Source organism: Papio anubis, chromosome 1 (genome assembly GCF_008728515.1).
Source record: "Papio anubis isolate 15944 chromosome 1, Panubis1.0, whole genome shotgun sequence".
In the NCBI taxonomy this organism is placed as follows: domain Eukaryota; kingdom Metazoa; phylum Chordata; class Mammalia; order Primates; family Cercopithecidae; genus Papio; species Papio anubis.
In genome coordinates this window covers 210,359,768-210,374,084 of record NC_044976.1, presented here as the reverse complement: position 1 = coordinate 210,374,084, position 14,317 = coordinate 210,359,768, and the positions used below count along the sequence as shown (strand labels likewise).

Below are 14,317 nucleotides of genomic sequence, written 5' to 3'. Positions count from 1 at the left end.
TTTGGGATTTTGTTAGTGTTCTTTGCTGTAGGGAAAAACATAGGCATATTCCAGGGCAGACTGAACTTCAGCACACAAAAGACTCTGGTTTCGTCACCTGGGGCGGTTAAAATAGAGTTGAATTGGAAGTGTTTAACATGACTGGGAAGCCCAGAGCAACACTAGCTACTCATGTTTCCCATTGCCCCTTAAACTAGATTAAGTGCTCCTGAATGTGACGCTTCATAAGCATCAACTGATAATAACTCTCATCTCAGGAGCGTGTCTGTGTGGCAGACTGTGTTTTAAGTGCATTGCACATGTTATCGCAATGGATCCTTACCACTAATCTTTGGCATTAGTATTTTATCAACTTCTTACAGATGAGGACACCAAGGCCCAGGGAATCCAAGTCTCTTGCTCAAGTCACACAGTCAGCAAATGAGGTACCCAGGGTGTGAACCTAGGCAGGGGGCTGGCATAACCTTTGTACTCTGCTCCTTTTTTGGAAATAGAATTTACTTAGATTAATTTCCTATTGCGTTCCTCAATGTTGATATAAATTATGATTCTGTTTTTCTTTCTCCCAAGGAGAATCTATTTTAGCTTATCTATTCTATGTCACCTTATTATTCACTTCTATATCCCAAATTATGGTTGCTGTTGAGAAAGTGACACTTGATTTTTTTTACATGCAAATGATGTTTTTTTTAAAAAGATGAAAGCCCAGATACTTCTTTCACTGACTCCTACTATTGAGAAAATAAACTTCACTTCAGAAATTTCTAAATATGGCTAAATATGGTAATAGTCCATTTTTATTTGGTTTTGCCAGAGAATAAAATGTTCTGCATATGAGATTCTTCTACATGACTAATCTTACCTTTCCAAATGCCAGTTCTAAAAAATAAAGCATAATATATTGAAGGATTTCTAGAATGACCACGTCCATGTCTTCTTAAACAGAAAATGACAAGTCTAATATATCTTCTTTTTATGGCTCAGAATTGTCCTGATGAATGCCTGTTATTTTATCATTAAGTAACTTACCTTTGTCTTCATTTCAGCATCTCTGTTTCCTTAATAGAATCAGTTGCCATCTTTTTTCTCTTTAGATTTTCTTTTGAAATATTTCTCCCCACACACTGATCATACTTATACTGTGTCGGAAATGAAAAAAATTTTAATACATGCACATAAATACAAGTAAATAACATGATAGTGAGAAAATATAGGATTCAATGAAGTTTTTAAATTATCATTTTCTTGACTCAGAGGCATTTTATTAATCATTTCAAAATTATGAGCTGTATTTAGAAGAAGAGGAGGCTGCAAGAAGTTGAGCCTCTGGGTAAGGAAAACATTAATGAGTTTTAAAATTACATTGTAAACTTAGAGTACTTTACACTCAAGTACTCAAGCCTCTTTTATAAGTACTGTGCGCTAACCGATTGCACCACTGGAGTTCCTCAAGCCTCTTTTATACTATGGTTTTCATCCTGTTAACTTTTTGAAGTCGTTGTGGTCAAAAGCAAATTATGCTGTGGAGAATTCTCTTTGCTCTCAGAGGATGTTGATAATACCATTCCTTTAGAGTTTGGGGTGAAATCATCCTATGGTGGCATCAGGCTTAACACAGCTATTCTAGGCTGTTCACCTAATCAGAGGTGTTTGGAGACTGATTTTTGTTTCTCAGTTTGCTCATGGCTTGAATATCCAAACAGAAAAACAAACTGGAATTTTTCAGTAGGTTGATCGCTGAACTTTAGCTGTGTGGGTGAAGAGAATAACACATGTACAAGAAGATTAATTAGCGATTATTTTGCCGTGAAGCGTGATGCTGCTGAGCCATCTGGTGTGCCGTTACTGGGAGAGTGATCTTGATAGATTACTCATGAAACTCTTTCAACACTTTGTTCCAAGATTGTTATGGATTCTCATTCGATTAAGATGGTGCTAAGATTTAGGAGCAGTGGGACCACAGGGAAGTGTGGCGCCATGCTTGTCTGTGACAATAAACAAGTCTCTCTTGAGAATACTGCCCCAAGTCCACTCTGAGACCTCTTACTGGCATTTATCATGTTAATATCACTATTACCTTTTCTCACAACAAAATAGCTACAATAGCCCCACCTCAACAGCTTATCAGACACAATAATTAGTCTGGTGTTTTTCTGTGCATGTTAGGATTTTAATATTCTTGATGTGTCATTTACTCATAAATGTCCTTGTTCATTGATTCAGCAAATATTGAATCACTTGCTACTTTTGCCATGGATATGCTGAGTGCTAAACTTGTCATCCTAAATGAAGCAAAAAAATTCACCCCAACTTTCTGGTTTTTCATCTAGGCATTTATCCTGCTCTGGAGCTATATTTTCTGGAGATCCTGTAACGAACACAAAATATCTATTATTATTTCAGTACCTCTAGATGATTATTTGACCAAAAATCTTAGAACCATTTGTAAGCATTGTTAGAAGGTCAATCCTCTTAACCATTAAGTCAGAAGGTTTGATTTCACCTTGACATATGAAATATGTGTGACTCATATAGAAATTACCACCAGTATATTTCTACTGAATTCATGACATAATGCAAAAGTATCAAAACAAATTTTCCTTAATCATAAAGTTATGGAACGTTAAGTATCACTCGGAAGAGGCGTAAAATGAGAATGCATATCATCAAATCAAACCAAAATACTGTACCTCAAAAAAGGAAGAGGAATTTTACTAATTCACTCATTCTCATTTGCAAGCATTTCTTAATGCCTGATTATGGTAGTATCACAGGAAGAAGAACCTGTCAACATACACTTCACACTCTAGAAGTATATAACTTGTAAATTAGTAGTTAACGAGATGCAGGAGCCAAGAATAGTCTTATGATCATTCACTTCTGTTTTTCTTTTTCGTAGCATCTCTATATTACTTTCACTCTACTTTTCTAATCTTCATCAACACTTTAACACCCAACTGCTTTTTGTTGTTTCTTGGCTTGGTTTTAGTCACACTCTTTCCTGTGCTTAGAACTCAGAAGCTCCTCTTACTGTCTATCTTCCTGGGCATCTCAGTTTTCCCTTCTTGTATCTGTACTCTGCAGATTTCCTTATGCACCATAACTTAATTTCTCTTCCGGGAAAGTGTGCTAACACTATCTTCCCAGACCACAGACTGCTGGGACTAAAATAATAAAGATGGCTATACGAAGACAGATGGGCCACCTGACTTTGAAGACCTGCAAAGGATGTTACATGTTGCTTCACCCCATATTACCTGACAGGTGTAAGGAAGTCAGAGATCACCTGCAACTGCCCTAAGCTCTTCTGTGGATCTGGAGACCAAATGGACACCAAGAGGATTAATAGAGAAAAGCATACACATTTTATTAGTTTTACACACACATGGGGATCTTCATAAGAGAGTGAAGTCTGAAGAAATGGCCAAAGCAAGACACTTCTATACTTTTTAGACAAAGTATAATAAATTTAAGAAAAAAATGACAGAACAAACAAAATCTGGCTGAAGGCAGTAAATTTTCTAGCAGAATCACTAGGGGATATATGGGGGGTATAAAACTAATGGAAAGTAAGGGTTACTTGATTAAGTTTCTTAATTTTTTTAAATTTTATTTTATTTTATTTTATTTTTTGAGACAGTGTTGCTCTGTTGCCCAGACTGGAGTGCAGTGGTGTGATCTCCACTAATTACAACCTCTGCCTCCCAAATTCAAGTGATTCTCATGCCTCAGCCTCCCAAGTAGCTGGGACTACAGACGTCTGCCACCATGCCCAGCTAATTTTTTTATTTTTTATTTTTTTTTAGTAGAGACAGGGTTCACCAGGTTGGCCAGGGTGGTCTTGAACTCCTGGCCTCAAGTGATCCATCCACCTTGGCCTCCCAAAGTGCTAGGATTACAGGCATGAGCCATCGCACCCAGCCCTTTATTCAGGTTCATCGCAGCCCCCAACTCCCAGTGTCTGGTGATAAGAGCTATTTTCTTGCCCTGGCAGAGGGAAGATACTCCTCCCAGAGGAATCTTTACGGCTTGCTGCATATAGGAAGAGATAGGCCAGCTAGCCGTTTCTGAAACTACAATTTCTCCAATGTTTTCAACTTGAAACAATCTGGGGTATTTTGGGATGGTATGTTCTTCATTCATCCACAGGGGTACTTAGGAACTCAGAATTTAACCAGAACTATAAGCACCTGCTCATTTGTTATGGGCCAACTATCCTTATAGATCCTCTTATCATTTTAATTTTACAGACAGTCAAAAAAAAAAAAAGAATAAGATGATGTTGATGAACATGGCTGTTTAGGACTGTCAGGTTCCCTCACTCAGCCTAGCTGTTTAAAACTTTTGTTACATATTTATAAGGGTACAGAGTAATATTTCAGTACATGAAATGTGCAATGATCAAATCAGAATAATTAACATATCTATCACTTCAAACATTTATTTTTCTGTGTGTTGGAAATATTCACTCAACCTAGTGGAGGGCAAATGTATGGAAGTAGATTCTCTGAAAGTGGTTTCTAGAAAAATAAAAATTATTTTGTGTGTAAATAATGAAGCACAGTAGCTACCATATACAGAGTATCTACTAGGCTGGAAGCACGATTCCAATTTCATTATGAGTGGGCTTATGTCATTCTCACATCAATCCTGCCAGTTGGGTTTATGACCTTTATTAATAGATGGGGGAGGCACAGAGAATGAAAGTAACAGAAGACAGTGGGTGTCTCCAAAGTTCTTGTTCTTTCCACAATGACACCCTGGCACCAAAGTTTTAACAAGGATAGGTAGGCATGTTGCTATGAGCAATGCATGCTTTGAGAAGGCCTTGACTTTGAACTGAAAGGATGTGGAAATGATGAAAATACACACACACACACACACACACACACAATTGATGAAAAAATGCTCCTCTGTAGAAAAACAACATTCTATACAGAGAGACTTGATTGGGAGTTTGGAGGTGATGGCTGGATCACTCAGTAACAGTCTTCCAAAGCCAGGGCAAAGAATGAAGAATAATTGGCAGTTGTTCTTTATTATCAGCAAGAACAATACAGGGAGAGATCAGAGGTAGAAGTTATCAATTGAAATGTTTGCAAAATGCTAGATAACAATTTCAAGGGGCATCATAGTACTCCACAATAAATAAAAATTTAACAACAAGTTGTTTATTTATGTAGGTGTGAGGGGTAGAAGGATGGGATTCTTATGCTTTGCTGTACCATAGCTAGCTGCTTAGTTACTCAGTTCTTACTGAGGTGTAAAAGCTCCCCATGGTTGATGGCTGGAGATATAGATAGATCCATGTCATCCTGGAACTGCTGTAAGAATCCTACCTTCTTGACTAAGAAACAGAAGTAAATTTATAAATGAATTGTACGTAAAGATACATAAACAGATAAATAAATCTAACTTTTTTGATATTTTCTAAATATAGTAGACCCTCTCTTTTATGACTTCCACATCTGTGGATTCAACCACCCATGATCAAAAATCCACAGATGTGGGAGGGCAAACTGGAGAACTTGAGCATCCTTGATGTTTGGTATCTGTGAAGGTCCTCAAACCAATCCCCTGAGGATACCAAGGGACAACTGTACATATATTTTTATGTTGGGGTAGAAAACTATTTTGCATAGTTTCATATTTTCTAGCCTTTAAGTTAGAAAACTTTATGTCATCTCTGCACCAATGCAGTAGTAAATATTGACCAAATTTTATTAACCCTTTTGTTGGAAGAAATTGTTGGCAGCTATAGACAGTATGAGTGTTACAGCCTTACTTTCAGACTACATGTTTCCATTGTCCGATAAATCTCTTCCCACTCTATCCCACTCCATATTTAGAATACTATATAGAGTAGTAAAAGCTAGAACAATCTTTACAACCACCAGTCTGTAGATTCAATAGTGCAGTAGAGGTGGTCCTTGATGCCTTAATATTCCCTGTTAGCATCACAAAATAATGGTCCGTATCATTAGAAACATTACTGATGGTACTAGATAGCTATGATATGGAGAATGAGGTGATGCAATTGAAAACTTTTAAAAGTTTAAAGTGATATATAAGTGCCAAAATGCAACTACCTATAAGAGAACATTAACACAGGGCCAACACACGTCTATAAAATCAGGGAGACAGATTCTACAGATTCAGAAGAGCCTCCCCATTTTAACATCTCTTAACTTTATCTTCTTATGGGCTGGTTGTCATGGGATGAGGTTGGTTATGGCACTTGCTACCAGGAACTAGAACCATGTTAGTATCTTGCATGAAAGAGCTGAAAAAAGAAGTAAAAGCACCAAGTCAGGTTTTCAGACTACCAAGAATGTGCTCTAAAGTGTTAGAAACAAGAGCTCAGAGTCACAAGGAAAACAAGCACTCAAACAAAGGATTTCTCAGCAAGGCAAATTTACTTCTGCAGAAGGGTGCTGCTCACACTTCTGGCCACTGCGAGAGCACACCGAACAAAGGAGGGAAGGGGTTTTTATCCCTAATACTGTTAGTCCCTGCTCCTGTGTCCTGTCCCATTGGCTGGAGTTGTACCGCACAATCTAAACTAACCCAGTTGGCTACTGTTTAAAACTGAATATGGCTAATTAGGTGGGAAGGGAGAGGCTGTCCGTTATGGTACAAGGCATGTTTGAGCATGTCAGGGCACAGCAAAGTCGGGAAGCATAGTTTCAGGGGGAAGAGCTGTTTCAGTGGGAGGGGCGGTTTACAGAATGGGTAGCCAGGAGTAAAAGAGGGCTCTTTCCAAATAAGGAAGAGATGTGAGTTACAGACTGGGACTGGTAGGAGAAGTTGTTTACAGAGTAGATAGCTTAGGAGAAGGGACAAGGAAGTTGATCTTGAGAACAAAGAACAAGGAAGTCAGAAATTAAATCTTTGAAGAGGAACTTACTGTATCTGACAAAAGGAACCACACAAAAACGTTACGTTCCTATAAATGAATACATTTAAAAGGTTTTTTTATGTTCTTTGTTTGTTTTCATAAAACAGTGGAGGCGCTCCATTTGGGAACATTAATGGCTGCCCATGGCTACTTCTTTCCAATCTCAGATCATGTCCTCACACTCAAGGATGATGGCACCTTTTACCGGTTTCAAGTAAGTTTAATAGAAACGTTCTTTAACAGTAAACTAGAAGCCTGCATTTCACTTGTTCATTAGGTTTCTTTTGAACAGAACGTTTAAAAACTATGACTTATTTTACTTTGACTTAGGCTAGTTAGAAACTGATTAACGTTAAAGACATGACAAGCAATAAACACAGAGAAAGATAAAGTATGCTTAGTCAAGATGACATGTGAAAGCTAAATGGTGTGATGATTGAAGTTCTATTTTATATGAAAAGCTTAAGGGAAATTCAGAAAGTGACTTAATGGCATTTGGGAGGACCAGAGAGTCTTCCTCTGTCTGACCTTTGCCTGTGATCCAGACCATCTTCAGCCCAAGTAAATGTTAATGGGACTGTCTGAAGCTCCAGATAGGATTCAGCTAATTATATAAACTCTTGGCATCCAGGCTTTTCTACAAGTCTGTGAAGACTGACATGATGATATATTGTGTGTGTGCACTCAACTGCAACAGGACACCTCAGATAACTTGCAAACTGATAAGAGTCATTCTAGGTCATTTGCAAATGACACAGATGCAATTATTCTTTCAGGCAATGACTGTGGACTCTAATTTCAGTCATTGTAAGTATATTTGACACTGGAGTTCACATTGATTTACCTAAAGTGTATTCTACATTTCAGTAGACATTATGGCTCATTAATAACTGACTAGCAGATTCTAGACTGTAAAATTTAGGCACATAAAATGCCAGATGTCAAACTCTAACCCATTTCCAACAGGTATTTGCTGGAGGGTTCTCCCCATGGTTCAACTTTCAGACTTTAGAGCCTTCTTCTCACTTGTTCTAAATATTATTGAATGCTCTATGTCTACATAAATGACTGAATAGTAATCGGAGTGCCTAAAATTTGTTTGGGAAAACCGAGAACAAAGAGGAAATATGCTTTAAAAATCACTTTAATCATTTGCTTTAAAAAATCATTTTAAAGATTATTGTCCTCATAGAACAGTCTCACTGCTCCTTCCTTAGGACTCAGTTCTCCCAAGGCAAATAATCGTAGGACAGTTTTGCACTTAAGAGCTAGAAGGAAATATAACCATCTCCTGAAACTGTGATATTGACCTAAGTTATCAAGCGCTTAGTTAAATTACTTAACTTGCAAAAGCTTTACATTAATGGAGCTTTATGCTTTATACAGCTAAACTTACACTAATGGTAGCTTAAAATAGCATATTATTAAAGTAACTTGTGGTCCCAAAGTTAAATTTTTAACAACTAGGAATTATTGGTGATCGGCAAATAAATTGTTTATATGTGATTAATGCTTCCTGATTTTTAAAGAAATCTCTATTCCCAGAAAAAAGGTAGTAGGCAGACGAGGTTTACATGTCTTAGTCATGCTCATGGGTCTAAAATCTCACATGAGGCCGGGCACAGTGGCTCATACCTGTAATCCCAGCACTTTGGGAAGCCAAGGCAGACTCATCACTTGAGGTTAGGAGCTCGAGACCAGCCTGGCCAACATGGTGAAACCCCATCTCTACTGAAAAAAAAAAAATCAGCTGGATTAGCTGGGTGTGGTGGCATATACCTGTGCCTGTAATCCCAGCTACTCGGGAGGCTGAGGCAGGAGAATAGCTTGAACCTGGGAGGCAGAGGTTGCAGTGAGCCGAGATTGTGCCACCACACTCCAGCCGGGGCGACAGAGTGGGACTCTGTCAAAAAAAAAAAAAACAAAAAAATCCATGTAAAAGAAGGGATTACCATACACACAGGAGAAAAGGAGGGAATTTTTAAAGGGGCTTTAGAACAAAGCAAGGGAATGGGTACAAATGACATATGAATTACATAACTGCTAGGGATAGACAGAGTTGTCAAGTTCAGTGTACTCAGATAGATAGACAGATATAAAATAAACATTATCCATACATATACACATTAAAATGACATTAGCGCTAAATATTAAATGTTACTTATTTTAATGATGCATCCATATTTGAAATAGTGTCTAAATACAACACATTTGTAAATCTAATAATATTAGAATTCTAAAACCAAGGTTTTAAAAAATACCAGGAAAGTCAGAGGTAACTGGATTTCTACTATAATGTCTACCAAGTCATTAATCAGTCTGTACTGGGAGAGCTCTAATGATGGAACACACATTATTATTCAAGGTGTTCACTTCTACTTTTATGTTGGTTCCAAACAGTGAAAGTTCTTTATTACACTGAAGTGAAATTCAACTCCTTAGAAGGATATTTTAAAATCACAAATTCAAATAGAAAACTTGGGATACCGTGTTTACAAATTCTCTAGTGAATGACTGAGAGTCTAACCATCATTAAGAATCTAGGCCAGGCACAGTGACTCACACCTGTGATCCCAGCACTTTGGGAGGCCGAGGCAGGTGGATCGTGAGGTCAAGAGATGGACACCATCCTGGCCAATATGGTGAAACCCCGTCTCTACTAAAAATACAAAAATTAGCTGGGCGTGGTGGTGCATGCTTGTAATCCCAGCTACTTGGGAGGCTGAGGCGGGAGAGTCACTTGAACCCGGGAGGCAGAGGTTGCAATAAGCCGAGATCACACCACTGCACTTGCAGCCTTGCAACAGAATAAGAGACTCTGTCTCAAAATTTAAAAAAACAAAAACAAAAAAAATTGAAGAGTCTTCAAAGCATTAGTTTGAGACAAACAGAAATATTGACTTCACTGGCATGACAGTTTGTATATTTGTCTCAAATTTGTAGTACATGTCTTCATCATGTAATTTTTAAAATTTACTATAAAGTCACAATTGTCTAATATCCTCTCTTAGCTAATTGAAATTGAGATCTGCTGTGATTCTTTAGCTCTCTTTTGTGACTTTCAATAGATTAGTATATGCTCCAACAGTTACTGAACAACAGTTGAACAGTTTTGGATGAGTTTCATCCTAGCTAAGGAAGCCAATATTGAAAAATCAAGAAACTCATGCATTAAATTGTCCTAATGTATGGTAGAACTATAAAAGTATGTATTTAAATTCCAAAACACTATGAGTTTGTTGTTCTCTTACATTTTACTACAAATCAAAGCATTACTTCTTAGAAAAAATCTTCCAATATTAGTGAAGAACATTGGTTTAGTGGCATTTCCACATAATATCACAAGAAAAAATTGCTTTATGCTCTAATTTTACTGTCATTAAATTCTCATGAAAATAAATGTTGAAGAATGAAGAAAAGTATAAGAATGCAGTTGAGAATATTTTTTGTGCTTTTGTGGAAAAAAGGTATATGTCTGACTGGTCTGACTAGAATAGGTATTTTAAGTTTAGAGAAATAGATACACCTGCACACACACCGACACATACACATACATACTCCCCAAAATATAGAAACGACCCGGGGAACTGCGCATTCCATAAGAAGCATCTCAAAAAGTAACACCCTACATGAAAGCAAAGTTTTAACTACTTTGACCCCTATGGCTCCCCTAGAATCCTGATTCAATTTTATTTTTAAGAAATCAAATTCTCGAAGCTTCATCTCCCATGGAGTGAAGTGAGATTGGGGTGCTGAGGGTGACCCGTATAAAGTCTTACTATCCTCTTTTGTCTAGCGGTTCAATCTTTTCTTCTTTCTTCAAAATTCCTACGATGATTTTGTTCTCATGTTCACAAAACTACTATTAGTAGCCTTCTTTATTTTACTACTATAATTTCCAAGAAAGAATAGAGGGTAAGTCAAAATCCCTGGGTGATGGTGGTCAGGGGGCCTCTGAGCCAGTTTGGAAAGGCTTTTCTGTAGAGATTCAAACAGTTCTTCCTATCTACCCATTTTCCCTCCTTAGAGTCTCTCTTCTAGAGGGGAAAATGATCAGATAATCAGAGATTACTCCAAATATTCTCATTGCACATGGCCAGTTAGTATAATTAGCTAACAGATAGAATTAAGCCCACAGTTCTGATATTTGCCATCACTGTTACAGTGAGTCCTACAGGCCTCATCATTCCAGGGACTGGAGGTTGATAAGGAGACAGGTGATCCTCAAGTTTCCTTGTGGTCAGGAGCCAGGAATGTTCAACTAGCAGGGCTAGGAACGTCCTTTTAGAAAATATAAATGTTAATGATAATAATAAAGTTTTTCTTAGTCAGACATTTTCTTTGTAGTTTAGTCAGTTTCTAGAATTCTACAGAATCCAGATTCTGTCTATTATAGATTATATCACTCAATTAAGACACTATTCCTTTAAAAAAAGATCTCTGATTTGTGTAGTTTAAAACTTTAGAGCAATAGGTGTCTTTGTAAGGAAATGTTTTTATTTTTATTTCTTTTTTGTGGGTTGTTTAATTTAAATTTTTTAATTTTAATATTTATGGGTACATAATAGGCGTATATATTTATGAAACACAGGAGGTGTTTTAATACAAGGATGCAACGTGAAGTCATCACATCATGGAGAATGGGATCTCCGTTTCCTCAAGCATTTATTGTTTGTGCTACAAACAATCCAGTTACACTCTTAGTTATTTTCAAATGTATAATGAAGTTACTGTTGACTGGAGTCACCCTGTTGCACTACTAAATGGTAGAAATTAGTTACAAGAGGAATTTAGAAAATGTCTTTAAAAGTGAGAGTAAAAAGTTGCTTTAATCTCATTGGACAATGCTGAGAACTGCATTATATGACTGATGGAGCCAGGCAAATCATTGTCAGATCTCAGAGAAAGAGTCTATCGGTTGGAGCTACCAAAAGCAGTGTTGAGATACATGATTCACAGAAAACAATGTTATATTTAAATGTATTTCATCCTGAGTCTTGCTGAACATAATACTCTTTCAGTCCTCTCTGTGGATGAATACTTTTTGTTTGAATGATACAATCAGACCTTTTCGCCTTTATGTCAGTTGGTGCAAAATTACAGCAAAGGGATGACATGTTAAATACCTGCTTGCTACCCATATTTAGAAGCTGAGCAATTGGTCAGCAAAGTAAATGTAGACAAAGAGTTTACAATGTCTCTCTTGGAACATGTTCTGTATTATAAAACATATAGCAAACAAATAGAGAATTGTGGAAGAAAAATGCAGTTCACCAGCCAGAAACTCCACTAATTTTTTATTTGTCTAACCTGGGTTCCACTTCTTTTAATTCCACAGACGCCCTATTTTTGGCCATCAAATTGTTGGGAGCCGGAAAACACAGATTATGGTCAGTGCCATCTCTCATTATTTTATTATTGACAGCCTGTATGTCCAGATGGATGTGTACTTGCATTTTATTGCTTTTTTCATTAAGAAAAGGAAACCACAATTCTAAGGATGGGGCCAATATTTTTAACGTTTAATTTATAAGCGACTTTGTTTGGAAAGTTACCAAACCTCGTGACAACTTTTTCTGTGGTATGGTGCCCTCTGCAACTATTAAAGAAAGCCTTCTGATTAGGTCAAAGAGCTATAAAGAAGATTAAAGGGGTTATTGTTTTGTCAGAGCAACCTGACCTACTAGAAAGAATAAAAAAGAGGCGAATAGAACCAAAGTTCTAGTTCAACTCTCCCACTTAGCTGTGTGATTTTTGGTAAGTCCCTTGACTTCCCGAGGGTCCACTTTTCTCACTGTTCTATGAAGCATCCTATGATTTTTATAAGTGGAGGGTTGTATTAAACATGGAGAGGTCAATTACAAGCAAAAAAAAAAAAAAGGCTAAAAAAGGAAATTCAATGCTAATAAATCAAGTTCAGTGAACTTAGAACAAACTTGGTTCAACAACCATTATTTCAGTCAAGCTTCAAGGAGAAAAAGAGCCCCTACTAAGTATTCATCTTCTTAGATCTTCCTGAACAGTACAGTTTTCAAAGACAAGATTGCATGGTTTTTAGATGTCATTTCTGCAAGTGTTTATTGAGTATTTTTCTTCCTACGCCAGGTGCAGTAGAAGATGCTAGGTTCGCAAAGGTGACCGAGTTCTTTGACACCATTGGGTAGCTCATAGGCTAGATGGGAAAGTAGAATTATACAGGAGTTACTGTAGAGTGTCAAGTGACTAGGAGAGTGGTATATGCAAAATTATACAAATGTTTAAAAGAACGAGAAATTGACTTTCCCTAGGGTCTTCCAGAATGATTTCGCAAAAGAACTGGTAGCATTTGAGCTGGATTTTAAGAAGAATGATTTTTCAGATGAGAAGGCAGGGCAAGTGTTTGAGGCAGAGGAGCTAGCATAATATACAAAGGCAGTGAGAAGCTTTGCGGCAGCTTGTCTTTCTTTGGTATTGCTCCTGGAGAGACATTTTTGTAAGAGGAAAAAATACAAGAAAATTCGTAGAAAATCAATAAAGCTATCTCTCATGTGTGTCATTTCAGAAACTTGAATTTAGTAGATCATCCAAGAATGGTCAGGCTCTAGTCAAAAGAGTCAAAACTAACATAACTCATGAAAAAAAAAGTCTAAAAACCAGAATACTGAAAAATTAATATGGAGACAAAATTATTTCTTTCCAGTAGCGAGAATGCCAGTTTCTTCGTCCAGGGCACACATTCCTCAAAACTGAGGTCCTTGGAGAAAGAAGTTATTTTACAAAACAACTACTGATTTGTAGATCTGAGCTGGAGAACTTTATGGAGCATTTTATTCAACCTAGGATAATGCCTGGAGATTGTCTCACTAAAGAATATAAAATTCGGCCGGGCGCGGTGGCTCAAGCCTGTAATCCCAGCACTTTGGGAGGCCGAGACGGGCGGATCACGAGGTCAGGAGATCGAGACCATCCTGGCTAACACGGTGAAACCCCGTCTCTACTAAAATACAAAAAAAATTAGCCGGGCGAGGTGGCGGGCGCCTGTACTCCCAGCTACTTGGGAGGCTGAGGCAGGAGAATGGCGTGAACCCGGGAGGCGGGGCTTGGAGTGAGCTGAGATCCGGCCACTGCACTCCAGCCTGGGCAACAGAGCCAGACTCCGTCTCAAAAAAAAAAAAAAAAAAGAATATAAAATTCTAGAGGAGGAACACTGGAACAGCTAAGAGGGAGCTCATAGAGGAAAAACCCAGGCATTGGAGGCAGACAGACCTGACCATAAATGCTGTCATAACCACATACTAACTGTGTGACTTTAGGCAAGGCATGCAACACCTCTGAGCCTCAGTTTGCTCACTTTTCAAACAGAAATCATAATATTGACTTTCTAAAGTTGTTAAAATAATTCAAAGTAATACACCTAAGGAAACTAGTATTGGTCTTCTC

General features: G+C 37.6%; 1 protein-coding gene across 4 annotated transcripts in view; it reads left to right on the top strand.

Annotated features, from left to right (window-relative positions):
* Window positions 1–14,317, top strand: part of RGS7 (regulator of G protein signaling 7) — a 568,234-nt gene that overhangs the window by 410,209 nt on the left and 143,708 nt on the right. For all 4 annotated transcript variants that reach the window (XM_017953401.3, XM_017953404.2, XM_017953406.2 and 1 more), the window contains 2 exons: window positions 7,006–7,112; window positions 12,237–12,288. In XM_017953401.3, coding sequence (XP_017808890.1) covers window positions 7,006–7,112; window positions 12,237–12,288 — 159 coding nt within the window. The remainder of the gene's footprint in view (window positions 1–7,005; window positions 7,113–12,236; window positions 12,289–14,317) is intronic.